The sequence below is a fragment of the Natator depressus genome, chromosome 12, assembly GCF_965152275.1.
Source record: "Natator depressus isolate rNatDep1 chromosome 12, rNatDep2.hap1, whole genome shotgun sequence".
NCBI lineage: Eukaryota > Metazoa > Chordata > Testudines > Cheloniidae > Natator > Natator depressus.
Genome location: NC_134245.1, coordinates 43,376,354 through 43,403,713, shown reverse-complemented (window position 1 = coordinate 43,403,713; position 27,360 = coordinate 43,376,354). Strand labels below are relative to the sequence as shown.

The following is a 27,360-nucleotide window of genomic DNA, read 5'->3' as shown; positions in this document are numbered from 1 at the left end:
ATTTCATTGGTCAGATCTTTTAATTGAAAAAATTGTTGTTAAAATTCGCACACCAACAGTCTTTGGAAGCAAGGACATGAAAGGTTAACCCACTCCCCATATTATACATGGGATCCTTCTGGCTACCTCAGATTTCTAGCCAGAGGGCTGGGGAGGGAGGAAAGCTATTGGACACCAGAGGTTGTACCAAGTGGACTCCTCAAAAGTGGGTGTGCTTGTCCTGGCTTGTTGCTCTAAAGCTCCGTAATAAAGTCATTTTCCTAGAAGGGTGTATGTGGCATACATTGAACAATAAGACTAAAGTGCTGTATAATGGGCAATGTATATGTGTTCATTTTTGAACAAAGGTGTGTGATGTGTCCATTTTTGAACAAAGGTGTGTGAGTGGAAAGTGAAAGTTTCCTTTGCAGGTTAATAGAAGCCAAGAAGGAGAGAAGAAAAAGAACGGAGGACGAGTTAATTCAACGCTGTAGCTGGCAGGCTTGGTCCAAAGATAAGATGCTGGCCTGCCCAAGGACACTACTCACAGCTAGGATTTGGCTGACAGCCAAGAAAGAGGGGGGCTTGAATGTGCCCAAGCAGCTGTGAGATCTGCAAAATACTGCCAGACATTAATGAAATGTGTTAGGTCTCTGTATTTACAGATGAAAGAAGTCCTGCTCCAAGGATCCTGAGCAAACCTGCCATTTGTTAAAACCAGGTGACTGGGTCTACATAAAGGTCCATCAACAAAAGACTGCTCTGGCCCCATGCTGGAAAGGCCCTTATTAAGTCCTGCTAACTACCAACACCGCTGTGAAGTGCCAAGGACTGACTGCCTGGACCCATGCTTCTTACTGCAAAAAGACCCCTCCACCTCGAGATGACTTCACTTCGACTACTGATCAGCCTGTCCCTCCTTCTGGGTTTTTTCTTTCCTCCTTTTGGACAGCAGGGGAAAGGACAAGGTGAAGTGCTAGTAACCTCTCCCTTGTCCACTGACAGAGCTAACCTGCATTCAGTATTTGCTAAAGAATCCAAAGCACTACAGGGTGACGTGCTAGTAACCTCTCCCCTGTATAGTGCAAAACCATGACTGTTCCAAGAGAGAAGAAGGAACGCCTGCTCTGCTGAAACCACCAAGATCCAAGGATTCCTGACTGCAAAAGACATTGAGAATTGGCCTTGGTGGCGAAGACGGAGCATTGTACATTGGCAGGGAGGGAGTTGCGGGATGTATTCTTGGGAATGTGGAGTGAAGTGGTGGGGTGGGTTTATTCCAGGGGCTGGAATCTGTGCTTGTGGGCAAGTACCACCAGAATGCACTGTCCTCCCTAATTGTCTTCTGGATGATGAATACCAAAAACACCTTATAGCCACGAACATTACTCCCACCATCTGCCACCACTCCTTTGCAGGTAAAGGTTCCTGGATCCATCATAGCTACGTTAAGTTGGCGCTGGGACCCCCACGTGACCCTGACAAGCCATCGGACGAGCCACTTCACGAATGAATGCCACTACCAACCCATGGACTGAGCTTTGCAGCTATTGGGACCTTTACAGCCCACCAGGACTTCTTGTGTTCCTGTTTATTGGACTTACATTGGTGGTGTTGTTTTTTGTATGGTACAGAGGAGGACGCCGACATTGGTGTGGTTTGTCTGGGGGTTCCTCTCCCTATTCCCAAGTCCAGTACAAGGATGGGAGGGCAATAGCTTTTTGAATTTAACCCGCGCCATAAAACAGGGTGTAAATCGAACGCAGTGTTGGATATGTATTCCTACCCCCACATATTTGGGTCAGGGGGTCCCGTTGGTAGGGGTACCTATCCCTCTTAATTGAACACTCCAAGCTAAGCTATGGGCAAACACTACATTTAACTGGAATGTTACGATCCAAAGATGGTCTATTGATATGGTGGCCCAGGGTAATTATGCGTTATGTGTGTCACAACGTAAGGGCATGGAAAATACAGTTTTTGTGGGAAATTTTGTGGGGTGCAAGGACACCACCCAGATCAGCTCTGGTGCGGCAGGCCCCTCCACCTACTCCGGGGCCCCGTGGCCAGTCCCTGAGGGGTCTGGCTGGTATTGGTTATGCAATCACACAGCCTATAATGTTCTCCCGGCAGGCTGGTGTGGTACATGTACCTTAGGGGCGATAGTACCCGCCGTGACAGTACACCAAACCCTGATCCAGGGAGAGATCCGCAATCTAGTATGGAGAAACCGACAAAGTATTCCTTTAAACCCTCTTTCTCAGCGGCCCACAGGCTTTCACTCCTTTGCGCGATGGTTTCTGCCATGGCTAGGAGTAAGCGAACTAGAAAAAGCTATAGTTAATATTTCAGCTGCTTTGGAATTAATGGGAAAGGCGACTGCAGATGCCTTATCTGCCCTTCAAATTGAAATAACTTAGTTATCCCAAACTACATTGCAAAACCGCCTAGCCCTGGATTATCTCCTTGCAAACCAGGGCGGGGTTTGTGCTCTGGTTAACCCAAGCTGTTGTGTATTTGTAAATCAGCAGCACAGGGTGGAAACTGATATCCACATCCTCATGCAGCAGGCAGCCCTATTCCACCACGTCAGCCTCGACAATACCAGCGCTGGGTTCCAGGAGGTCTGGAACTGGCTCACCTCATGGCTACCGGATGTGGGGGCTTGGGGATGGTGTATTTTGTATTTCATCCTTTTGGCTGTTATAGCTTTTGTGTTATTTTTTTGTATGCTTACAATGTTGTGGTATGTGCTATCGGCAACTGCTAACCCTGCATCGTGGTTACTCAGCCCCGATATAGCTAACTGACGTACAAAATCAAAGGGGGGACTGTTAAGGAAAAGTTAGCATATGTGCATATGTGACTCCATTTTGGTTTGGGGCCCACCAGTGTCTAAAAGCAAGCACATCATGCACCAGGAGGAGTGTTCCTTAGATACTGCATTCCTGTGAAAACCCTCCCCCTTGTTTCCAGCCTGTCTCGACTCCCGGTTTCTGTTCTTTGTCTGTTCCTAACTCCCTGCCTCCTGGCCTTGATGTGAGCCTCCCATCCTGATAAGAAAGGCTACTGGTGCATTGCTTTAGGACCATGTTGTGTAGTTGAAGTAATGGTCTAGCACGAGGAATGACAGGACAAGGAGTAATGGTCTCAAGTTGCAGTGGGGGAGATTTAGGTTGGATATTAGGAAAAACTTTTTCACGACGAGGGTGGTGAAACACTGGAATGCGTTACCTAGGGAGGTGGTGGAATCTCCTTCCCTGGAAGTTTTTAAGGTCAAGCTTGACAAAGCCCTGGCTGGGATGATTTAGTCAGGGATCGGTCCTGCTTTGAGCAGGGGGTTGGACTAGATGACCTCCTGAGGTCCCTTCCAACCCTGATATTCTATGATTCTATGATTCTATGTACCTCGCAGGGGTAGGTGGTAGATAAGGGAAGGGTTTGTCTATTGGCTAAGGTTTCCGATGCACGGGGGCAAACATGCTTTGCTAAAAGGTATATAACCTCTGTATAACCTGCATTCGGTGGTCCCCTCCTGACTAGCAGGGGGGCACCACGCTCGAGCGTAATAAACATAGTGTCTCTGGAAACTCTGCAGCTGTGGACTTTGTTCGTGTGCCTCAGCCTAGACTCGAACTGTGCGTGACCTATCAGGTATAATTCGCAGCTGTTCTTGTGCGTGACCTATCGGGTGTAATTCGTAACAATCTGTTAGGTAAGACTCCCCCGCCCCCTGAAGCCTGATGTTTTAGCAATTGTCCCAACTTCAGGCCTCTTCTGGCAGCTGCAAGGGCTGGTGCATTCTGGCTGCTTCCCTCGTCCTCAGCTCACCATTCAGTGAAGTCCAAGGGTTCTGACAAGCAGTGCCTGAGCTGCTTGGGAGCCTCTACCATCCAACTCAGCTGCCGTGATTCCAGCTTTGGTGGCTGGGTAGGGTAGCGGGGACAGGCTGCTGCTCTCGGCTGTTCAGGCCAAGACACCTCAGCACATACTTGTGGGCCCCCCTGGGGAATGACAGGAGATTGAGGTACCATCATTTTTAAAAGTGGGAGGGCTTAGCTTTAAGGGCGAGCACCCTCCCCAGTGGCACCCCCAGCTGCAGTTCTCAAGCAGCTCAGGGTGCTTTCACCCACAGTGTCACTAACTAGTGAACTCCCCAAGGCCCACGCAGCTTACCGGTGGCCCTAGGCAGTGACCATGCTCAGCCCATGCTCTTTCCTCCTTTCAGTCAGGGTCTCTCATCCTCCCCCAGGTTTGCAAACCCCTCATTACTTTTCCCATTCTACCCTACAGAAGTTTTTCTCTCTCTCTGCAGCCCCCCTGACACTGATCTTCTTTCAACCCTGTCGTGCATTTTCACTACTGTCAGTGATTTGCCTCTGCAGCCCCTGCCAGCTGCAAAGCATCCCTGACAGGCCTTGCTGTGCTCCTCTTCAGATTGGCAGTGACCCTGCGGGGCTTTGGCCTTCCTCATCAGGCGGCAGGAGTATCTGGGTGTAGCTCACAAACAATTCCCTGCCATTACAGACACTGGTGCACCTCAGTCCCACCTCTTCTCTGCCGGTGGCGCAGACTAGTTTAGCTTTGTTGAGGGGCAATTACCCCACTCTTGGGATAAAAGGAGTGAGAGCAGCTGAGGGAGGCTGGCTGGGTAGCTGGCCACAGGTGTGGCCAGCTCAATCAGGGTACAACTGGCCCTGATAAAAGGGCTGTGAGTAAGGAGTGGTGTGAGTCTCACTCCAGCCCTAGAGTGAGAAGGACCTAGCTGCCTGGGAGAGACAGGGTACCTTGGACAGAGCAATATTCTCACCTCACCTCACCTCCACCCCCTGCCCCTGCTGTTGGAACCCTCCTCCCCTGCCTGTCGCTTTGGGGAGGAGCAGCTGCCCCTTGCCCTACTCCCGTATTTGTGCCTCCTCCTGCCCCTCACTGAAATGGAGAAAGACCCTGCTCCTGCCCCTGCTGATCCCATGGTTCCCCCCTTTGCCACTGCCCCTGCCCGCCCCTGCGCCTGACCTCTTGACCATCACCGGTCCAGACTCCGCCACTGCCATGGCTGCTGTCCCCTCCTGCTCCGCGGGAGCCCCCCGTTCAATCAGCAAAAAGGGTCAGGGGAACAAGAAGGGCAAATGCCCCACCCAGAAGGTGAAACCTCCTGCAGCAAAGGCCGCCCTCCCTGCCGCGGCCACTCCTTCCCCTGCCATTCCTTCCACCAGCTCTGGCAGCCAGGGTCCTTTCCCCTCGCTGACCAAGAGGCACAGCGTCTGCTGCCCCCTGGTGCCCGCCTCGCCCCACATCAAAACTTACATGCAGGTGTTGGCGCGGTTGGTGGGGCCCATGGCTGTCGTGGCGGCCTCCAAAATGTATGGAAAAGTTGTGTTCCTCCTAGCATCGGAGGTGGTGGAGAAGGGCCTGACAGTGGAGGGCATTTGTCCCCCTAGACTCCCTGGGCATACGGGTGGTGCTGACTTCCATCCTGCTCTTCTTGCCCAATGCTGCCCTGTTGACTGCCCTCTGCACCCTGGGGAAGCCCATCTCTGTTCTCAGCCCTCTTCCACTGGGCTGTAAGGACCCCGCCCTCCATCACGTTTTATCCTTCCGCCAGCAAGTGCAAATCCAATGTGACAGGGTGGCGCTTGAGGGGTCCTTCCTGGTGCCCTCCCAGGGGGCCCATTACCAGGCCCACTATTCAATGGGGGAGGCCCAGTGCTTTCTCTGCCGGGAAATGGGGCACGTCCGGAGGGACTAGCCCCTGGCCCAGAATGGAGGGGCGCCTGGGACCCCTGAGACCCCTGAGCAGCGGCTACCGCTACCGCTGCTGATCCTTCCTCCTGCCATAACCCCCACTCGGGCCGCGGGGAGAACCCCCTCATCGTGCCCAGACCTTGCTGCCAAAGAAGGTGGACCTCCACGACCTTCAGAACTGGCGTCCTGTCTCGTTCCTCAGCACGGACTACAAGGTAGTAGCAAAGGCCATCTCGCTGTGGCTGGTGCACATGGTCCATCCCAACCAGAACTACACTGTCCTGGGCTGGACCATCTTTGATAATCTGTACTTGGTCCAGGACCTCTTGGAGCTCAGGAGTAGGGATGGTCTGTCGTTCGCCCTCCTGTCCCTGGACCAGGAGAAGGCGTTCTACAGGATGAACCACAGGTATCTCCTGGGTACTCTGTGGGCATTTGGCTTCAGGCCCCAGTTCGTGGGCTTTCTTCAGGTGCTGTATGCTGACACAGAGTGTTTGGTCAGGCTCAACTGAATCCTGACTGAGCTGGTCAGCTTTGGGCGGGGAGTATGGCAGGGGTTCCCCCTCTCGGGCCAGCTGTATGCTCTGGTGATCAAGCTCTGTCTCCTCCATTGGAGGCTGATAAGGTTGGTGCTTCTGGAGCTGGAGCTGTGGCTGGGCCTGTTGGTGTACACTGATGACGTACTCCTCGTGGTCCAGGACCCGGACGACCTGGTTTAGGTGGATGCCTGCCAGGTCGTCTACTCAGCAGCCTCCTCTGCCCAGGTCAACTGGGTCAAGAGCTCTGGCCTGGTGGTCGGGGATGGGTGGCAGGGGAGCTCCCTCCCACCCGTGCTTCAAGCCATTTGGTGGAGCGTGGGCCCACTGCTCTATCTCTTTCCGCCATGCATCCTTCTCCACCGGAGAACTGGCAGGATTTGGAGGCCAGGGTGGGTGAGTGGACAGGAGATGGACAGGACTCCTCCAGTGCCTTTCCCTGCGAGGGAGGGCGCTGGTACTGAACCAACTGGTCTTGTCCATTCTCTGGTACCAGCTCAACACCCTGAGCCCGGCCCTGGGGATCCTGGCCCAGCTCCAGAGGATAGCGCTGGAGTTCTTCTGGCCAGGACTGCACTAGGTCTCTGCAGGGGTCCTGAGTCTTTCCCTGGAGGAGGGAGGACAGGGCTTGGTCTGCCTCCACAGCCAGGTCCATGTCTTCTCCCGCCAGACCCTGCAGAGACTCCTTTATGGTGCAGGTACTCCAGCGAGGAGCACGTTGGTGCAAGCCTTCCTCCGCCACCTCTGAGGGCTCTGATACGACTGGCAGCTATTTTTTCTCCACCCGAGCAGTCTTCCGTGAGATGTTTCTGAGCTGCCGGTCTTCTACCAGGACCTCCTCCAGACCTGGAAGCTGTTCTCAGCAACCAGGTCCATTGTGGCCACCAAGTGGGGGCGGACCTCCTTGCGGAGCCCCTGCTGCACAACCCCAACCTACGTGTGCAGGTGGCGGAGTCCCCCCTCGGTGCACCGGAGACTGGTCCTGGCACAAACCGCCAGAATCACAGACCTCCTGGGCTACAATAGGTGGGACAGGGTGGATCCGCATGTGCTCGGTCAGCACATGGGGCTCTCCACGCTTCCGGTCCCGCTGCCCATACTCCAGGAGGTGGGGGCTGCCTTGTTGCCCACTTCTCTCATTTTCCTGCAGTGGGCCCTGTGAGCAGGAGCTCCCCAACCACCCCTCACCCCGGGCCCTCCAGATCTTTTTATCAGGCCCCTGTTCCGTGAGCCCCCCCGGCCTCCCCACTCCCATACTTAGAGCTGGCTGTGCACCCTGCAGCCAGTTCGCTTCCGGACCACACCCAGGGACCAACTGTACATGCTCATGCTCCACACATTGCATTTCCTCACCCTCATGTCCTGCCCCCACACCAAATGGCAGGACTACTTACCACCTATGGAGGGTGAGGAGCCCCGGTGGGCCAGCCTCTATTCCACCTTAGTACCACGGCCCACCAGGGACATCAGTTTGCGGTTCCTTCATGGAGCCATGAGCACGGGCATGTATCTGGTGTGGTTCACCCCCATTCCCAAGGCCTGCCCCTTCTGTGGTGTGAGGGAAAACCTGGTGCACGCCTATCTTGAATGCACCAGGTTGCAGCCCCTATTCCGGCTCCTCCAGAGCCTCTTGTTGAGGTTCTGGCTGCACTTTTCACCACACCGGTTCATTTTTCCACACCCTGTCTGTGGCCCCATGAAGTCACAAGACCTCCTCGTCAACCTCCTCCTGGCTCTGGCCAAAGTTACCATCTACAATACCAGGAGGAGGATGCTGGACGTTGGGGTGCTCTGCGACTGTGGGGCCTATTTCCGGTCTTCCCTAGTTCACGCCTCTGGGCAGAGTTCCACTGGGCAGCATCCACTGGCTCCCTAGATGTCTTTGAGGAGCAGTGGGTGCTGTCCGGGGTCCTCTGCTGGGTGTCCCCATCTGCAGCCCTCGTTTTGAATCTCTGACCACCACTCCCAATCCTGTTTTTCATAAGTTGTCCGCCGTCTTCATTTGGTTCCCGGGTCCAGTGGTCCCTCCCGCTAGGCTTGGGGAGGGGCCTTTAGAAGTGGGCAGGCTCACGCCCGCCCACCTCCCAGGATTTCCAATAAGACCTGGGAGCAGAGGGTACCTTCAACAAAGCGGTGCTGGGGAAGGGGCACACTGAGCTGAGGAGCTCAGGCCTGGCGACCGCCCAGGCTGCAGCCTGGCAGGAAGGCCTGAGGAGGTGCTGGGGCTGCAAGGAGACAGCTGGGCTAGAAAGGGAGCAGGTCCAACCCCCTTGCCAACGATGAGTGGCCATTACAGACTGCAGATTGCCCCCGAGAAAGGGGTCTAGCTGACGACTGGCAATAGCCACTGAGGCAAGGTAGGCATAGAAGGAGGGGGATTTCCCTGGGAGGGGAGACCCAGAGTGTGGGGTTCTGCCAGGGGACAGTGCCTGAGCGAAGGAACACCCCGGGCCAGGAGGAACATGAGGCCTGAACTAAAGTGTGGTGGAGAAAAGGGAGACACTGGCCAGTAGGGTGACCAGATGAAATGGACAAAATAGCAGGACACATGGGGAAAGCAAAAAAAAAAAAAAAGCAACCGGAGCGGAGTAGCCAGAGGAAAACAAAAACCAAAAAAACCCGCCAGAGCAGCCAAAGCTGCAATATCGGGACAAATGGCATCCCGACTGTGCTTCAGTCAGGACGTGGGACAAAGAACTAAAAATCAGGACGGCTGGTCACCCTACTGGCCAGCAGGCGGCGCTCTGAAGCTGGAAGAGCTAATTCCCAGACCAACCAGCAGGAGGCGCCCTGCCAGTGAGTGCTCCGCCCTGCTACAAGTCTTCTGAGGACTGCAATGCTTTGGTCTAATTCTGGTTCTTGGGTTTGGTGCAGGGGTGGCTGGATGCTGCTGGTGGCCTGTGATATACAAGTCAGACTAGAATGAACTGTTGGTCCTGCTGCCCTTGTATGCTGTGCGTGACCGCTGCACATTCACACTCATGGGATAGTTTGAGCTGCAGCTCTCCGTCCTCTGGCTGGTGGGACAATGCAGCCCTGCTAAAAAGGACTGCGAGGCTGCCTCATCACACTGCCCAGCTGAACTGGTTGTCAGATCAAAGGCATCATATTTTGGGGATGTATGAACCAAGCCCCAGTGGCAGATTGCTAATACAGGCTAAGGTGAGTAATGGAAACAGCCTTCCTTCTAGTTGTATGTGCTGTGACCCTCTGGAAGAGGAATAGAGGTGTGTTTATAACACTCCCTGCTATACACGTGAACCCGCTTGGAAAGGGGCTGGGATGTGCCTGTCTGCCCTTTAGGCCTTGCCCAATTAGAGACAGACTGTCTCACTGATCTCCTGAATTCCTCTGCCTTCTTCAAATAGAAGGTGAATGCTCGCTTAGCAGCCAAGGCCTATAGTTTTGCTTCCTTTGACTGAAGTGAGGCCTAGGGAAACATACGGAGAAGTTTACAGGATGGGCCAGACTGGACCGGGGCGCTGTTGTTCAATTGTAACTGCCAGCTGGCATACAAGTAGCTAACTAGAAAGGTTAATAAAGCGAGAGCTCCTCTGCAGCAGCACTCAGGGGAGAGGCCCTGTAGCAGAGGCTGGGAAGAGATACCTTGAATAAGAACCCCAGGAGAGAGTCCAGGGCAGTGTGATGTGGTTCTGGGTTTCCCATCAGAAATAGTGGGCACCATCTTCAATAGCCGCTAGGGAAGGCAGGGAAGAACTGACTTGGTTACAAATAGAGACAAAAAATAATGCAAGGACTCCCCCCTCAAATTCTATCAGTAAAAGCCATTTTTCTTTCCTTTTCAAGTCATGCCAAGGACCTCCTGGTCCCGGGTTGCCTCTTTCTGGGGAGTTGAGACACACGGCTAGAAATGGTTAAATATCCTGCAAAATAAATAACCATCAAAAGACATGTGGGGAGATAATGTTTGTGTTTTTGTGTATTTACGTATGTATGATTAGGGTCGACAATGTAATCAACAGTCCCTGTCTAGGCTGTATTCTGATAATTCAGAGATCAAAAGAACATCCTCGCATTTAACTGAATTGTAAATACTGGATATCTCTGTATTCATCTCTCTTTGAAATGTATAGCAAATGATCTGTAAATGGTGGAGGAACAAGCAAATTGCCTTGTGTTAATTCTACAGCTAAGTACCGGTGATGGACCTCCTTCTAAGTCTCCTAATTACCTTTTGTTCCCTGAGGAACTCCAGCTGGTCAAAAAGGACATGAAATTGTATAAAAGATCCTTGGGTCCTGATCCTGTTCATCTCAGATCTGCTTGAGGCTTCATACAGGGGAAGCTTAGGCAAAAGGACTGAGATCACAGTCCTAAGGTGGAACACCCGGCAATGGCTATAACCTATGGACTATTTCTGAAAGAACTCTTTGGAACTACAAAGCTCACCATCTCTGCTATGAATCTGAACCTCAATGAATTGAACTCATGTCTGTATGCATATTGATTTTTAACCATACTCTCACTTTTGTTTTTCAATAAATTTTAGTTTAGTTAATAAGAATTGGCTGTAGCGTGTATTTGGGAAAGATCTGGACTATTCAATAACCTGGGAGGTGATGTGTCCGATACTTTGGGATTGATAGAACCTTTTCTTCCTTATATGATGAAATAAGATTTCAACCTAGACGGAGGCCTGAGGCTGGATCACTTTAAGGGAACTGTGTTGTTTGGACTTCTGAGTAACCAGTAAGGTAATAAAGAAGCTGTTTTATGCTGGCTTGGTAAATCTAAGTATTGGAATATCCACCAGCTTTTTGGGGATTGTCTGCCCCATTCTTTGCAGTGCACCCTAATTGAGTGACCACAGCTGGCTCCCCACTAGAATCCCGGTCACAGTGGCGTAATCATGCTTGGATACACATTACCACAAGTTAATTGGGTTTCTGGATCAGAACCACACGCTTGTCAAAATTTAATTTTGATATTGGAAAGTTTAAGGCTTAAAATCAGTTACAGTGAGTGACCCATGATCAAGATGCTGACAGAAAAAGGCTGGAAAAATTGTGCTTACAGAGGGTGGTGTCTTTTAATCAAAAGGGCCCAGAGGGTGGTGGGTTGTGTACGAGGGTGGGTCGGAGGTCAGTGGTGTGTGTGGAGCAGGGTGGGTTTTGTACGAGGGCAGGAAGGAGGTTGATGGTGTATGTGGAGTGGGGGTGGGCTGTGTACAAGGGCAGGGTGGAGGTTGCTGGTGTGTGTGTGGAGAGGGGAAGGGCTATCTACAAGAGTGGATCAGAGATCACTGGTGTGTGTGGAGAGGGGGTGGGCTGTGTATGAAGGTGGAGCGGAACTCTATGGTGTGTGTGGAGTGGGGTCAGCTGTGTACGAGGGCAGGGCAAAGCTCAGTGGTGTGTGTGGAGGGGGGTGGGCTGTGTACGAGGGCGGAGTAGAGGTAGATGGTATGTGTGTGGAGAGGGGTGGGCTGTGTACGAGGGTGGGGTGGAGGTTGATGGTGCGTGTGGAGGGGGGGTGGGCTGTGTACGAGAGCGGGGTGGAGGTTGATGGTGAGTGTGGAGGGGGAGGGCTGTGTACGAGGGCAGGGTGGAGCTCAGTGGTGTGTGTGGAGGGCGGTGGGCTGTGTACGAGGGCGGGGTGGAGGTTGATGGTGTGTGTGGAGGGGAGTGGCCTGTGTACGAGGGCGGGGTGGAGGTTGATGGTGCGTGTGGAGGGGGGGTGGGCTGTGTACGAGGGCGGGGTGGAGGTTGATGGTGAGTGTGGAGGGGGAGGGCTGTGTACGAGGGCAGGGTGGAGCTCAGTGGTGTGTGTGGAGGGCGGTGGGCTGTGTACGAGGGCGGGGTGGAGGTTGATGGTGTGTGTGGAGGGGAGTGGCCTGTGTACGAGGGCAGGGCGGAGCTCAGTGGTGTGTGTGGAGGGGGGAGGGCTCTGAACGAGGGCAGGGTGGAGGTTGATACTGTGTGTGTGGAGGGGGGTGGCCTGTGTACGAGGACGGGGCGGAGCTCAGTGGTGTGTGTGGAGGTGGGTGGGCTGTGTACGAGGGCGGGGTGGAGGTTGATGGTGTGTGTGGAGGGCGGTGGGCTGTGTAGGAGGGTGGGGTGGAGGTTGATGGTGTGTGTGGAGGGGGGTGGCCTGTGTACGAGGACGGGGCGGAGCTCAGTGGTGTGTGTGGAGGTGGGTGGGCTGTGTACGAGGGCGGGGTGGAGGTTGATGGTGTGTGTGGAGGGCGGTGGGCTGTGTAGGAGGGTGGGGTGGAGGTTGATGGTGTGTGTGGAGGGGGGTGGCCTGTGTACGAGGACGGGGCGGAGCTCAGTGGTGTGTGTGGAGGTGGGTGGGCTGTGTACGAGGGCGGGGTGAAGGTTGATGGTGTGTGTGGAGGGCGGTGGGCTGTGTATGAGGGTGGGGTGGAGGTTGATGGTGCGTGTGGAGGGGGGGTGGGCTGTGTACGAGGGCAGGGCAGAGCTCAGTGGTGTGTGTGAAGGGCGGTGGACTGTGTACGAGGGTGGGGTGGAGGTTGATGGTGTGTGTGGAGGGGAGTGGCCTGTGTACGAGGGCAGGGCGGAGCTCAGTGGTGTGTGTGGAGGGCGGTGGGCTGTGTACGAGGGTGGGGTGGAGGTTGATGGTGTGTGTGGAGGGGAGTGGCCTGTGTACGAGGGCAGGGCGGAGCTCAGTGGTGTGTGTGGAGGGGGGAGGGCTCTGAACGAGGGCAGGGTGGAGGTTGATACTGTGTGTGTGGAGGGGGGTGGCCTGTGTACGAGGACGGGACGGAGCTCAGTGGTGTGTGTGGAGGGCGGTGGCCTGTGTACGAGGGCGGGGTGGAGGTTGATGGTGTGTGTGGAGGTGGGTGGGCTGTGTATGAGGGTGGGATGGAGGTTGATGGTGTGTGTGGAGGGGGGTGGGCTGTGTACGAGGGCGGGGTGGAGGTTGATGGTGTGTGTGTGGAGGGCGGAGGACTGTGTACGAGGGCGGGGTGGAGGTTGATGGTGTGTGTGGAGGGGGGTGGGCTGTGTACGAGGGCGGGGTGGAGTTTGATGGTGTGTGTGTGGAGGGCGTTGGGCTGTGTACAAGGGCGGGGTGGAGTTTGATGGTGTGTGTGTGGAGGGCGGTGGGCTGTGTACGAGGGCAGGGTGGAGGTTGATGGTGTGTGTGGAGGGGGGAGGGCTGTGTTCGAGGGCGGGGCGGAGCTCAGTGGTGTGTGTGGATGGCGGTGGGCTGTGTACGAGGGCGGAGTGGAGGTCCATGGTGTGTGTGTGGAGGGGGGTGGGCTGTGTACGAGGGCGGGGTGGAGCTCAGTGGTGTGTGTGGAGGGTGGAGGACTGTGTACGAGGGCGGGGTGGAGGTTGATGGTGTGTGTGGAGGGCGGTGGGCTGTGTACGAGGGCAGGGTGGAGGTTGATGGTGTGTGTGGAGGGCGGTGGGCTGTGTACAAGGGCGGGGTGGAGGCTGATGGTGTGTGTGGAGGGGAGTGGGCTGTGTACGAGGGCAGGGTGGAGGTTGATGGTGTGTGTGGAGGGCGGTGGGCTGTGTACGAGGGCGGGGTGGAGGTTGATGGTGTGTGTGGAGGGGAGTGGGCTGTGTACGAGGGTGGGGTGGAGGTTGATGGTGTGTGTGGAGGGCGGTGGGCTGTGTACGAGGGCAGGGTGGAGGTTGATGGTGTGTGTGGAGGGCGGTGGGCTGTGTAGGAGGGCGGGGTGGAGGTTGATGGTGTGTGTGGAGGGGAGTGGGCTGTGTACGAGGGTGGGGTGGAGGTTGATGGTGTGTGTGGAGGGCGGTGGGCTGTGTACGAGGGCGGGGTGGAGGTTGATGGTGTGTGTGGAGGGGAGTGGGCTGTGTACGAGGGCGGGGTGGAGGTTGATGGTGTGTGTGTGGAGGGGGGTGGGCTGTGTACGAGGGCGGGGTGGAGGTTGATGGTGTGTGTGGAGGTGGGTGGGCTGTGTATGAGGGCAGGGCGGAGCTCAGTGGTGTGTGTGGAGGGCGGTGGGCTGTGTACAAGGGCGGGGTGGAGGTTGATGGTGTGTGTGGAGGTGGGTGGGCTGTGTACGAGGGTGGGATGGAGGTTGATGGTGTGTGTGTGGAGAGGGGTGGGCTCTGTACAAGGGCGGGGTGGAGGTCAGTGGTGTGTGTGGAGGGTGGTGCAGAGGGCAGCACTGAGGTCAATGGTGGCCATGAGTGGAGCGGGAGGGATGTTCATTTCTGTGAAGGGCAGATTCTGGGGTGCCTGGGGCTGGCTCTAGCATGTGTCTGTGTCTTTAGGGGTTTGGTAGGTGAAGTTTTAGGGCTGAAAACCTGATGATGTTCAGTGTAGTCATCAGCACATCTTCCAAGTGAAAATGCTTCGGCAGAGAGGTGCTGGGGGGTTCAGTAGTTTTGCCTGGTATCAAAGTGAAATGTATGAAGATCACGGTCCTGTCTGGTCTCTGTTCCAGCCTCAGGCTGGTGTGGAACAGCCAACAAAAAGTGTCGATGGAAGAGGAACCGTGCCTCCAGATGTCCAGGGCAGATACAGAAGCAGCCACAGCAGGGCGGGTCACAGCACAAAGCCAGGCACATCCGAACATTTATTAATAAAATAGTTACAATAATTTATGCCCTTTGCAACACCAAGGGCTGAGTACACAGAACTCCTGCTCCTTAGAGAACATAAAGGGGAGACATCAGGAACAGTCATTGACATTCTGTGGTACAGACAAACAAGGGTCCATCATGCCACATGTACACCAGACCGTCCAGTACAGCTCCAGCCAGAGAGAGGCTAAGAACTCTGCTCCGACACATGCATGGCTCTGTCAGTGGAAGAGTCCAGCTCAGCATCCCATGTAACTGCTAGTGAAGGGAATTAGAAGTTGTCATCTTGCATTCAGCGTGGGGTCTCCCAGCTACTGCCCTGCAATAACAGAGACCCTCAAACTGAACAGCTAAGTGACGGTTCCCACATACTACGACTGCCTGCCTGAGTGGAAGCTGCAGGCCCTGTATGAAGGATGCTGCGGTTCACTGACACAGACCAGAGCATGGGCTCCTGGCGGGTAGTGGGACACTGGGTGCCTGAGGGTTTGTGAATGGGGTAGAATGATGGCTGCTGGTTCCCATGAGCCCAGGGAACATGCAGAATCTCTGCAGGATTGTAGTCTGCTCCAGTTGCATTAGGTGCAATGGGATGTAGGTGCTGACCTGAGGGCAGCCCTACCCTGCCCACTGCTGCTCATTTACGGGGTGGCTGAGCGGAGGCAGAGTAGAGGGCACTCCTGGCTACTTGTCACATTCCAGGTCCTGGGCCCCCTCATTGCCCTGGTAGTGCCTTTCACAGAACTCCTGGATGCGACTGCAGGCCTCCACCATCATCTCCTCGGGCACCGTTAGCACCACCCGGAAGAAATGGGGGTACTCAAAGCACTGAAATGAACCATGGGAAAAGGCTGGTTAGTTGGGCAGGGGTGAAACTGGGATCTCAGACCCCTGCCCTGCCAGGTCCCCGGCTGTGTCCCACAAGCAAGCACAACCCACAGGAATAGGCCTAGCCAGATGGAAGGAGCATAGCACTGTGGCCAGGAGCTGTGGGATCTAATCCTGGCCCATCAGCATCTCCATCTGTAAAATGCCTTTCACAGCGCAAACCTCCTGTGGCTGCTGCGTCAGCAAGGAATGGTGAGACCCTCAGGGGAAGGGGCTGTAAGAAAAGAGCTGGTGGGGTTGAGCTCGGTAGCCCCCAGGCAGGACCCAGAGAACAGGCTGGAGGGAGCCGAGGACCCTCAAGGCTCAGTGAGTGGCTAAGGAACTGGGTGGGTGACTGCGGGCAATGGGAGCGGGAAGGGGAGACGTGCAGCAAGGCTCCAGCTTTGTCCCTGCACTATGAATGGGGCCGCAGGGGGTTTGCACAGGGCATTGAACAGAGCTAGTGCAAACTCCGCAGGGAGCTGCTCTTGTGCAAAGCAGAGAGGACACAGGGCTCAGGAACACACGGGATGCACAGCAGAGGGGCAGACTCTGCAGTCTGAGAGACAGGATAGCGGCTACCTGGGGCCTGGCTAGGGCAACGAGTGACCATTGCAGCACTGCCCAGGGCTTCTGGCAGACCACATGACACCCAGCCCCCTCCCTCCGATGCCCCATGCTCAGAGCTCCCAGCCCCACGCCCCCAATGCCCCATGCTCAGAGCTCCCAGCCCCCCACTGGGTGCCCAGGCTCAGAACTCAGAGCACTCCCCCAGACTCTCTACACGTGTGGCTGCTCTGAGAGGAACACTGACTGAGGCTGGCAGGCAGAAGACTGACTGCTCTGAGATCAGCTGTTCGGTGAACTCCACGTCATTCTCAAACTTGGGGAAATGCTCCATTTCAATTCCAACCTGCAGTGCAGAAATTTAGGGATGTCAGAGGCCAAGGCTGGATAGGATTGCACCAGAGCATCCCTCCTCCCCACCCCTATGCAGCCCCATGCCCTCCGCATCCCTCCTTCCCCCGCAGCCTATACAGTCCCATGCCCCCGTCCTCCCCCCGCAGCCCTATACAGCTCCATGCCCCTGGTATCCCTCCTCCCTCCTGCAGCCCATACAGCCCCGTGCCCCCCACATCCCTCCGCCTGCTCCCCCCCGCAGCCTATACAGCCCTGTGTCGCTTGCATCCCTCCTACCCCCCGCAGCCTATACAGCCCCGTGCCCCCCACATCCCTCCACCCCCCTCGGCAGCATATACAGCCCCGTGTCCCCTGCATCCCCCCGCCCCCTCCCCCTGCCGGCCCTATACAGCCCCATGCCATGTGTGTGAAACTGAAGGCTGTATTTGTGCTTGCACTGTGCCTCACCCCCCACCCCCACCCCATGCTCTAGAATCACTAGGCTAGCAGTGGCCTCACAAACAGGGTCTGCCACACTACATTAACCTCAAACTCTGAAGCAGGAAACCTCAGTCCTAGCTGAAGGCAGCTGCAAACACATTGTCATTCCCCACTATTGTTACTGACAAGGTGGGAGGGCCTGTCAAGGAAGGAGAGGGAGTACAGCGGGGAGGGTGACCCCATTAAAGAAACCATAACCTGTTTTAGAGTTACTGATAGCTCAGAAGCACCAGCTCTTCAATGCACATGGTTCAATGTGCTGCTAATGCCCAGGAGGGGGCAGTGATGGGGATCTGTTACAGACCAGAGAACTGGTTGAGTAACTTCTTAAGCATTTGTCTGTAATATGTGGAAAGAAAAATGGTTGTGATGGGGGACCTCAGTTGAGAAGACATGCTAGAGGTCCCATGCAGCCAGAAGTAAAACTCCATTAGAATTTGCGAAACATTTTGATGCTGATTTTCTAACACAAAGGGACTGCAGCCAGCAGGAGGTAACTCTATTCTGGACCTCATTGTGATGGATAATGATGGATACTCCTTCCTTAGGTGGTGGAATCTCCTTCCTTAGAGGTTTTCAAGGTCAGGCTTGACAAAGCCCTGGCTGGGATGATTTAATTGGGGATTGGTCCTGCTTTGAGAAGGGGGCTGGACTAGATGACCTCCTGAGGTCCCTTCCAACCCTGATATTCTATGATTCTATGACTGTTCACTGAACTGGAAGTTGGTTGTTACCTAGGGACCAGCAATCATGACCTGACTATATTCATTATGGGCAAAGAGAGGAAGGTTCTGACCAATAATATATATATATATATATATATATTTGGTGCTTCAAAGGGGCCAATTTCCCAAAGCTGACAGAAATTATGAGTGAAATTTACACAGAAAAATGTGAATGAAAATTCTCAGTTGTTTAAGAAGAGTTTACTAGATGGCAAAACGCCATGAATTCACGATCAATAAAGAGGAAAACTTTGGCCAAAAGCCAGTGGCAGAATAAAGTCAGCAATCAGAAATAAAAAGACAATATATTACAAATGGAAAAAGGTTAAAATAGTTAGCAATTGATATAAATTAGAAGTGATGAAGTACAGAAAATTGATAAGGGAAGCTAAAGACATCAAGGGACATTCATGGCTGGCATGCCTAAGGAGAATAAGGAGGATTTTTTTATGAACAAAAGAAATTCTAACAATGGTACAAGTCCATTATTAGAGGGAGATGATAAAATTGTTAATAATGCTGTAGAAAAGGCAAGGGTATTTAATAGATTATTTGTTCTATATTTGGAAATGAGAATGATGAGGTACTCATATTACATGAGGATGATGAGCTACTTTCCAGTCTACTAGTAACAAAAGAGGATGATAAACAGCATCTACTAGAGATAAAACATTTTAAGAACAGCAGACCTGGACAACTTGTAGCTAAGAGCCCTAAAAGAGCTGGCTGATCAGATCTTTGGCCTGCTGGTTCATTTTTAATAAACCATGCCGTTCTAGGGACATTCAAGAAGACTGGAAGAGTGTTCACGTTGTGTCAATTTTCAAAAAGGGCAAGTGGGATGACTCAGGCAACTATAGACATCCCACTCAGAATAACGGTAAAGATGATTCAGCTGACAAAGAATTAAAGAACAGGGATATAACTAATGCCAGCCAATGTGGTGTTTATGGAAAATACATCTTGTCAAGCAAACTGGATTTCATTATTTTATGAGATTAAGAGTTTGGTTGAAAAAGTAACTGTGTACTTAGATTTTTGTTAAGTCTTTGATTTAGTACCGCATGACACTGATAAAAAAATTAGCAATATCTATAAAGAATAAGCACACGATAAATGGATTAAGAACTGGCTAACTGACGGAGCTCAAAAAATAGTTGTCACTAGGGAACAGTCACTGAGTGTGGATATTGCTAGTGGGGTTCTGCAAGGATCAGTACTAGGCCTGATGCTATTCAACATTTTCGTCAATGATCTGGCAGTAAATATAAAGATGACACAAAAGATTAGTGGAGTGGTAAATAATGCTGAGGACAGGGAAGTCATACAGAGTGATCTGGATTGCTTGGTAAACTGGGCCCGTTCAATCAAAATAAGTTTTAATAAAGTCAAATATAAAGAATACCTAGGAACACAGAACACACACCATGCCTGCAGAATGGGGGACCACATTCTGGAAAGCAATAACTGTACAGGATTTAGAGGTGATAGTGGACAAACAACTCAGCATGAGCTCCCAGTGAGATGCTATGGCAAAAAGGGCCAATGCACTCCTTGGGTGTATAAATTAGTGAACAGAAGGGTGATTTTATCTCTGTATGCGGCATTGGTGAGACTGATGCTAGAATACCATGAAGGAGTTCTCATGCCCAACTTTTAAAAAGGATACTGAAAAACTGGAGAGGGTGCAGACAAGAGCCAGAAAAATGTTTCAAGGGCTGGAGAAAATGCTTTACAGTGAGAGACATAACGAGCTCAGTCTGTTGGTAGCTTCTCATAAAGAAGATTGAGATATGACTTGTTTACAGTACATCAGTATCTTCACAGGGAGAAAATAACAGGTACTAAAGGGCTCTTGAATCTTCTCACAGACAAAGGAATAATGAGAACCAGCGGCTGAAAGTTAAAGGCACAATGTTTTTTAACTGTGAGGGCGATTAACCATTGGACCAAACAGCCAAGGGAAGTAGTGATCCTCCATCTCTTGATGTCTTCAACTCCAGACCAGTGCCTTTTTGGATAATTTGCTTTAGCCAGACACAAGCTACTGGGCTCACCAGAGGGGGAGCTGGGTGGAATTCTCTGGGCTGTGCTACACAGGAGGTCAGACTAAATGACATAGTGGTCTCCCCTGGCCTTAAACTCTACGACTCTCTGAAGAATGGGGCCCCACTGTGCCGAGCGCTGCCCAGACACAGTAAGAGACAGGCCCTGCCCCAGCTGAGATCAGGGCCCCACTGTGCCGGGCGCTGCCCAGATACACTAAGAATCAGGCCCTTCCCTGAACAACTCACATTTTAAGCAGACAAGGCAGACACTGGGCAGGGCAACAGGATCCAGCATGCACTGAGCAAAGCAAAGCTCTGAAAATGGCACATTAGCGCCTCACTTACCATGAGGTACATGGCCCCTGAGGGCCGGATGGGCTGGAGTCCAGAGATGGCAGACAGGGCAGCATAGCAAAGGTCAGCATTGGACTGAAAGGCAGAGAGGAGAGAGTTCAGGACTCGGGACATTCCAGGAAGCAGCTCAGCAAATTGGAGACAAATTCTTGGCCAGAACCCAAGACAGGCCCCCCACTGCAAATAAAGGGGCATCTAATGCAAACAGGACAGATGTTAACGGCCTTGAGTGCAGTCGAGGTGACTGAGCTGACCTCAGCAAATCAGTGTAGACACCCCTCCCGCCCCCGGCATTTCTTCCTACAGCACCTCCTGGCTGGCAGCGCTGTGACTGGATTGTCAAGAGCTCCCCACAGCTGGTACTCCTGCACCCTCCTGGTAGCGCCCCTGCTAGAATTGGTCAGGACAGTCGTAGCCAGGAGCTCCCCGCATCCCGGTGCTCCTGACCCCCTCCTGGCAGCGCCCCCTGCTAGGAGATGCCAGGACTGCAGTAGCCAGGAGCTCCCCCCATAGCTGGCGCTCCTGCCCCGCTCTCTCCAGCCCACCCTGCTGGGAGAGAGTGGACATGGGAAGATGAGGTCCCTAACAAAACACCACTGTGATGATTCATAGTCCTGTTTGACCTGCTGAGGAATGCTGCTGGTCCGCTCTCACTCTAAATACCTCTCTCTAGGGGGACATACCTTGAGGAAGCTGAGGGTGTTGTGGTAAAATTCTGGGGGTGTTCGGTGGATGATGTGTTCCAGTGCCCCCTGGACAATTGTGCAGGGTCCCAGGATCCTTTGACTCAACCTTACAAGGCCATCCCTGATCTGAAACACAGGTGACACTCTGACCTCAAAGATCGCACACTCATGAAGGAAAGGAAAATGCTCCCACCCTGACGCCAGCATTTCTAGCTATTCATAGGATCAAACACGGCCACAATTGGACAAGGGGTGTTTTTCAAACTTTGCAAAGCATTCTGGAGCCAGTCCCATTATCTGGGGTCTGTATCACAGGTGTCTGCAGACTATCTATGAAGGCCCCAGTGTCACTAGCTGTGTTTGAGGGCCAGAGCTGGTCCACGATCCTTAGCTAGGATCCAGCCCTTTCACACCACGCTTATGGTGCAAAGGGGCCAGGAACCAGCCAGAGCTCACTAGCTGGAGTTTCCTGTTACCAGAGGGCATCTGATATGTTAGAGTAGCTCCTAGGCTTTTCTGAAGTAGTTTGGGGCTGAGGCTAGTACACGACCAACCCCAGCATCTCAGACTCCTTTGTGCCTGAGAATCCACTATCATTGACCATTGATTTGACTAAACTGTGCACACAAGCGTCAGGGCTTCCCAGCCAAACACACCAATACCAAAGGGCTGGGACTTGCCTGAAGCAAACCCATGCCAGAGCCTTTGCAAACCAGTCTCTGTTGTGACACAGTCTTTGGTTCACTCTGCTCATTTCCATTCCATTTAATCACTATTGGATACTGCATCATGGCCAGCCAGGGACAGGTGAGATCAACATTGCCCTCTTCCTCTGCTGTCTATTGTGAGCTCTCGGGTGCCCCAGATTTGTGGAAAGCTCCCAGCTCTACCGGGTATCACCGGGCCACAAATCAGTGAATGATAACTAAAGAGCCAAAGCTCAGGCTGCACCACCACCTGCTATCTTGTTCAACCAATAAGGAGAAACCACATTAGAGCATACAGGGACCACAAGGGGACAGCACGACTTTGTGTTATTGCTGTAGGGGAAACAGGGCTTGCCTGATAGAGAGGAATGCAAAACCCTTTGCCTCCAAAGTGGCATGCAAGAGAAGCAGACATGCCAAACCCGTGAAAAAAATCACAGAAATTAGGCTTGCTTTTGGCTTAATTGGCTTGTAGCTTGTTGCTTCTTTTTTTTGATCAGCTCCCAGCAAGCAGGGGCAAGGGGCAAGCAGGGGCAAGGCAGGGATAGAGTCAGGGGTGCACAGCGGGCCCACCACAGTCCCAGACTGCCCGCCAGGGGGATCTAGTCACATAGAGTGTTGGGGTTCTTAGGGATTGGCTTGTTTTGGCCTTGTTTTGAAATGGGATTAGCTTGATTTTTGGCTTACTGTGAAAGTCAGGGTGCTTATTTACCGCAAGAAAGTTGGTAACTGTGAAAAAAAGGCAGCATGTGTGCATGAAGTAGCAGGCAGGAACACGAGGGCACATGCGTGTGCGCATGCAAGGGAGAGTGTGTGAGCAGGAGGAAGAGTGCATGCTTGTGCTGGAGTGAAAGGCAGCGGTGTGCACACACGCAGGGGAAGGTGCCTGCGGCCTGTGCATGTTTAGTCTGTGGCGCTATTGTGGGCATCGAGAAGACTACCAGACAACGTTCCTCACCTCATTCCCAAAGATGTCTCTCCGATCATTAACCAGGATCCACCCCATCCTCCAGCCTGGGACCAGCCATCGCTTGGCCAGGCCTCCACAGGACAAGATCGGCACGTTGGTGCTAAGAGTTGCTATGGGCTCATACTTGCACTCTGCAAACACCTGTGAGACAGGAGGATGCGTTAGCGGCCACCCTCTCCTTGCCAATTCCCTGTGAGAGACAGGGGAGCTCTGGGAGGGCAGGGGGTTGGCTCATTAACTCACTGGCAGGGATATCAAAGCAGATGAGCAATGAGCAGTGAGACTCTGGCATGAAAGAGATGGTGCAGCGAGCAGGTTTGGGGGAGCTGTAGGGATGCTTCAAGGGGGAGTTCATGTGCAGTGCAAAGAACCAGCCCTTGCACATCTGGTCCTAATTAAGGGATGACAGGGGCCCCTGGATGAGAGACACAAGCACAGCAATGCACACAAGAGCGTGAGTGCTTGCAGCTCTGAGTTTGACCCACCCAGAGGAAAGGAGAGTACCAGACACAAGATGCCCTTCCAGGGGACAGCTGGGCAGACAGGACCAGGGAGCTGCAAGTACAGTACATGGCTGTACTCAAAGGCAGCAGGACTAATGGCTATGGCTCTTGTCTGGGGCTAGTTACTCCTAAACTCTGCTACCAAGGGGCAAGTGTATAGTGAGAAGCCACAGACCCAGGCTCTGGGTGCAAACGGTTGTGCATGGCAGGGACAGGCACTCACCATGTCTCCATAGATTTCATCAGCTAGGATGGGGACACACTGTCTCGAGGCCACTGGGGGAGAGAAGTAAACACTCAAACTGGCTGCCTTGCTGCCCTACAGGGTGCAGACTCACCCTCATCCTACAGAGGGCAGGCATGGGCTCTCCCCTAGCCCTACACAACAGACCCCAATCCACCCACAGAGTGTCTCCATATTCCTTACTTTGGATATACAAACCAATGGACAAAGTGTTAGAGAATACATTGTTAGGAACAATCCTTCCCAGGGCTAGGCTTGCAGGGCCTATGCCTGCTCTGACCCCAGGCCTGGGACAGACGCCACTGATCCACTAATCGTAATGTTGAAGGCTTTCTCAGCAGGATTCTGAGAGGTGGATCAGGAGTGTGATCCCCATTATACTGCCAGAGAAGGGAAGGGAAGGCCACACAGTGGGTTAGGGACAGAACCAGGGACAGACCCTAGGAGCTCTCATCCTGCATCCCTTCCCTAGCCATGCTGACTCTGTGTAGGGTTGTCCCAAAGGCCCTGGGAACAGGGTAAGACACACAGTCTGGGGTGAATCCTCCAGGCCCTGGTACTGTTATTTCTGTAGCACCAACATAGCCACATAATAGGTCAGGTCCTGCCATATTGCTCACCATAATTAGATTGAAACAGATAAGCAGAGGATAGGACAAGGCAGCGAATCAAAAGCCCTGCCCTGGCTCAGTGCTCAGAGACTCACCGGCCAGGATTTTCTGGAGATGGCTTTTGCTGAATACGGAGCCGCAGGGGTTAGATGGGTTGTTCACAATGACACAGGCCGTCTTCTCATTCACCAGCGACTCCAAGTGCTTCAAGTCAATTTCCCAGGATTTCTCAGGCTAGTGAGTGGAGGAGAGGGAGAGGGTGCGTGAAGATGAAGAATAAGGCATGGAGTATGGAGTGAGGATCCGCCTGGGGGCTGGGCACCAGGCATGGGGATGAAGTGCAGCAGGGCCGGGCACAGAGTGAGGAGCTGGGCACAGGCTGAAGGACTAGCCAGGAGTCCAGGCCCAGAGTGAGGCATGAGGATCCGTCCAGGCGCAGGATGTGGAGCGTATGTGGCCAGGCGCAGGCCAAAGACCATGCAGACATAGCTGTGCTTTGCGCCTAATGAAAGGTACCGGCATTTCTTCCCCCCATGAGAAGGCACAACTTACACAGGGGCCCTGGGGAGAACAGCCACCATGGAAAGCTGAAGGCCCATGAGAAGGGCTGGGCTGATGGGCTCTGGCACCAGCTTATTTGGCTTTGGCCCTTCACGCCTTCCTCCCTTTTCTTATGAGGAGGGGTAAGAGATCCCTAGGATCTCTCTAGAGGGGGGGTGGCATTCCACTCCTAACTGCCTTACCAAGAGGTTGTAGAATTTGACCTCAATCCCCATGGAGAGTGCAAGGGTCTTGTAGAGAGAGAAGCCAGGTCTTGGCACCAGGATGTTCTGCCCTGGATTAGCCAGCACTGCTAATGCAAGTTCAATAGCCTGGCTGCAGCCACTTGTCAGGATAACGTCCTGCAGACAGCAAACAAGAATGAGCTCTTCGAATGCAACTAGAGGCTGCTCTCAGAAATTCCAGAGCTGACAGCTGAACTGGGAGTAACGAATTGTCCATGGGTCTGCCAGAAGCAAGAACTTATTGGCTAAAGGGGCCTGGAAGAAGCTAAACAGAAAGCAGCAACCACTGCTGGCTTCTGGGGAGCTCAAACCCACCAGATCAGAAAGCCAGGGATGGGTGACAGGCAGGACCCAGGATTGGGGCAGAAAGCCAGACAAGATCACTTTGGATATGGATCATGTCCAGCCTTCTTACTCTCTCCTTGGATAGAGACAAGCTGTGAGAAAAGCCCAGCTGGGGCCCCACTGTGCTGCACTGTCTAATTTGTTGCTAACACCACAGAGCCTGTTCATTCTCCAGTGAGGACTCTTGCCAGGAAGGCTTCATTACCTGAGCTTCCAGAGGTGCTTCGGGGCAGCTATAATACGCAGCAATCACCTGCCGGCAAGACTGGTACCCTTGGGAGAGAAGGATGGAATATGGAGTGACGGTGGTTTTACCAGATTTCCCTGTTCTGTGCAGGAACCACAAGAGTCATGAGACAGAGACCACGCAGCACAAAGAGGGGTCTCCAGAACCCAGAGAGACTCCAGAGGAATAAATCCCAGGGCAGGATGGAATTTGTCTGAATTCCGAAGGAAACAAAAGACAACATCAGTGGGCCCTGACACAAGCACCTTGTTCCATCACTGAACCAGCTGCTCTCAGCACCCAGAGCAGGTGACGTCCTGGCCCCAGAGCAGGCCTGGGAGGTGCAGGCTTTACAGCACAGATAAGGGCCTGCTCCAATGCAAAGCCCCCCGCCCTTGAATTAATGCCCCATGCCCAGTCCCCACAGCCCAAGTTAACTCCACTGGTAACTGGGTCTACAACCTCCATGGCCAAGCCAACGTGGTGTGGAAAGTGCCGTACTTATATCAGTTAACACCAAGAACAAAACTGTGTGGAAATGCAGCAATCTTTGCTCTGCTCCAGGGCCCTCACTCTGAGGGGATATCCTCAGCATCTATGGGGTCACAACAGGGATGGATTTGGCCTCCCATGGGTCTTGAATGATTGTTTGAAGCACTTTCCTGTGAAGAATGGGACTAAAATAGCTGGCCAAAGTGACAAGATATGGCGCAGAACGAAGATGCAATGCCCTGCCCACATTGCGCTACTGTGGCAGGAGAAGCCTTTTCCCAGAACAAGGGCCACAAAATGACCGGGACAAAAGCTCCTCCATGAGCAAATCAGGCCTCCAACCTGTTCAAATGCCCTGCTGCTCATTGGTGTGCATGGCCAGAGTAATATATGGATCGGAGTGAGTCAATGTCAGTCAGAAAGGTGAAACACAATATCCGTCTAGATCCCCGGGCTCAGCCCTGTCCTCTTGTGCACAAGCCGGGCTAGGACACTACCCTTAGAAGAGGAATCATGGGACCTTACCGACTGAAGGAGCATATCCATTGTAGTTCCCCGAGTCCAGGGCCTCCTTCACAGCCTGGGTGACCTCATCATCAGTGGGGAGGTTTCCAAATACTGTTGGGTCACCTTTTAGGGAATGACAAACAGCAAAATCTTTGTTTCTCATGTCCTTTAATGACGGAGCTGTACACAGCACACCCTCCCCTCCTGCACGCTTCAGAAACCCCTCGGCTGCCAGCTGAGCTCAGGAGCCCTCAGTACCATACCTCTTCAACTACCACCCCCACTCTACAGCCACACAAGGCACTGCCGGCAGGAACAGCGCATTTCCCAGTACTCACCTAGAGACAAGGAGATCATGGACTTGTTTGGGTTGGGTTCCACTTTCATGGTGTCCACAATGGCTCGGATGGGATTGAAAGTCTTCTTGGACATCTCAGAGGCCCGGACTGCCCATCTAGGCTTCCGGCCTTTCACCTTCCCCAGGGAGGGGCTGTTCCCATTTCTATGTACATGGACATCGCTATTGCCGTTCATTTGGATCAGGTAAGAGTCCATTCTGAGATCTGCCCAAGAGAAAGAGCACTCCCCAGAATTAGCCATTGTTGTGCATTATTTGTTATGCACCAGCCGTGTGCTCTGCCCCATACAAGATACAAAGGGGAGTTGCTGCTTGAGGGTCCAAAAGTGAGGCCTTTGAAGTTAGGCCTTTGATGGTCACTGGACCTCACATACCGATCCCTAATCCCAGTTCCTAGATCAGCAGTGCTAACAGACAGGCTGGAAAGGAAAGGGAGGCAGAGAGAGTAGGGATGGGGAAGGGAGAGAGAGAGGAAAGAAATAGAAGGGGAAAGCCAGCCCACATACTAATGAGACTAGGGTGACCACACACAAGTGAGAAAAATCGGGATGGGGGTGTAATAGGTGTCTACATAAGACAAAGCCCCAAATATCAGGACTGTCCCTATAAAACTGGGACATCTGGTCACTCTAAATGAGACCCTGCCGCAGGAGAACAGAAATAAAGATTCTACTCCACCCCAGCTCCACCCACAGCACAAACTCCACCCACAGCCCCACAGGAGAGGCAGG

General features: G+C 53.2%; 1 protein-coding gene across 1 annotated transcript; it reads right to left on the bottom strand.

The window, feature by feature from the left end:
* Positions 1-15,189: 15,189 nt before the first annotated feature.
* TAT (tyrosine aminotransferase) lies at positions 15,190-26,826 on the bottom strand. Its single transcript, XM_074969229.1, has 11 exons — positions 26,610-26,826; positions 26,290-26,394; positions 25,252-25,319; positions 24,660-24,818; positions 24,012-24,150; positions 23,285-23,337; positions 22,547-22,699; positions 20,879-21,007; positions 20,187-20,270; positions 16,482-16,580; positions 15,190-15,628 (listed from the first exon to the last, which is right to left on the bottom strand). Exons 1-11 carry the CDS (start codon positions 26,824-26,826, stop codon positions 15,485-15,487), a joined length of 1,350 nt encoding a protein of 449 aa, XP_074825330.1. The 3' UTR covers positions 15,190-15,484.
* Between the last annotated feature and the right edge of the window lie 534 nt (positions 26,827-27,360).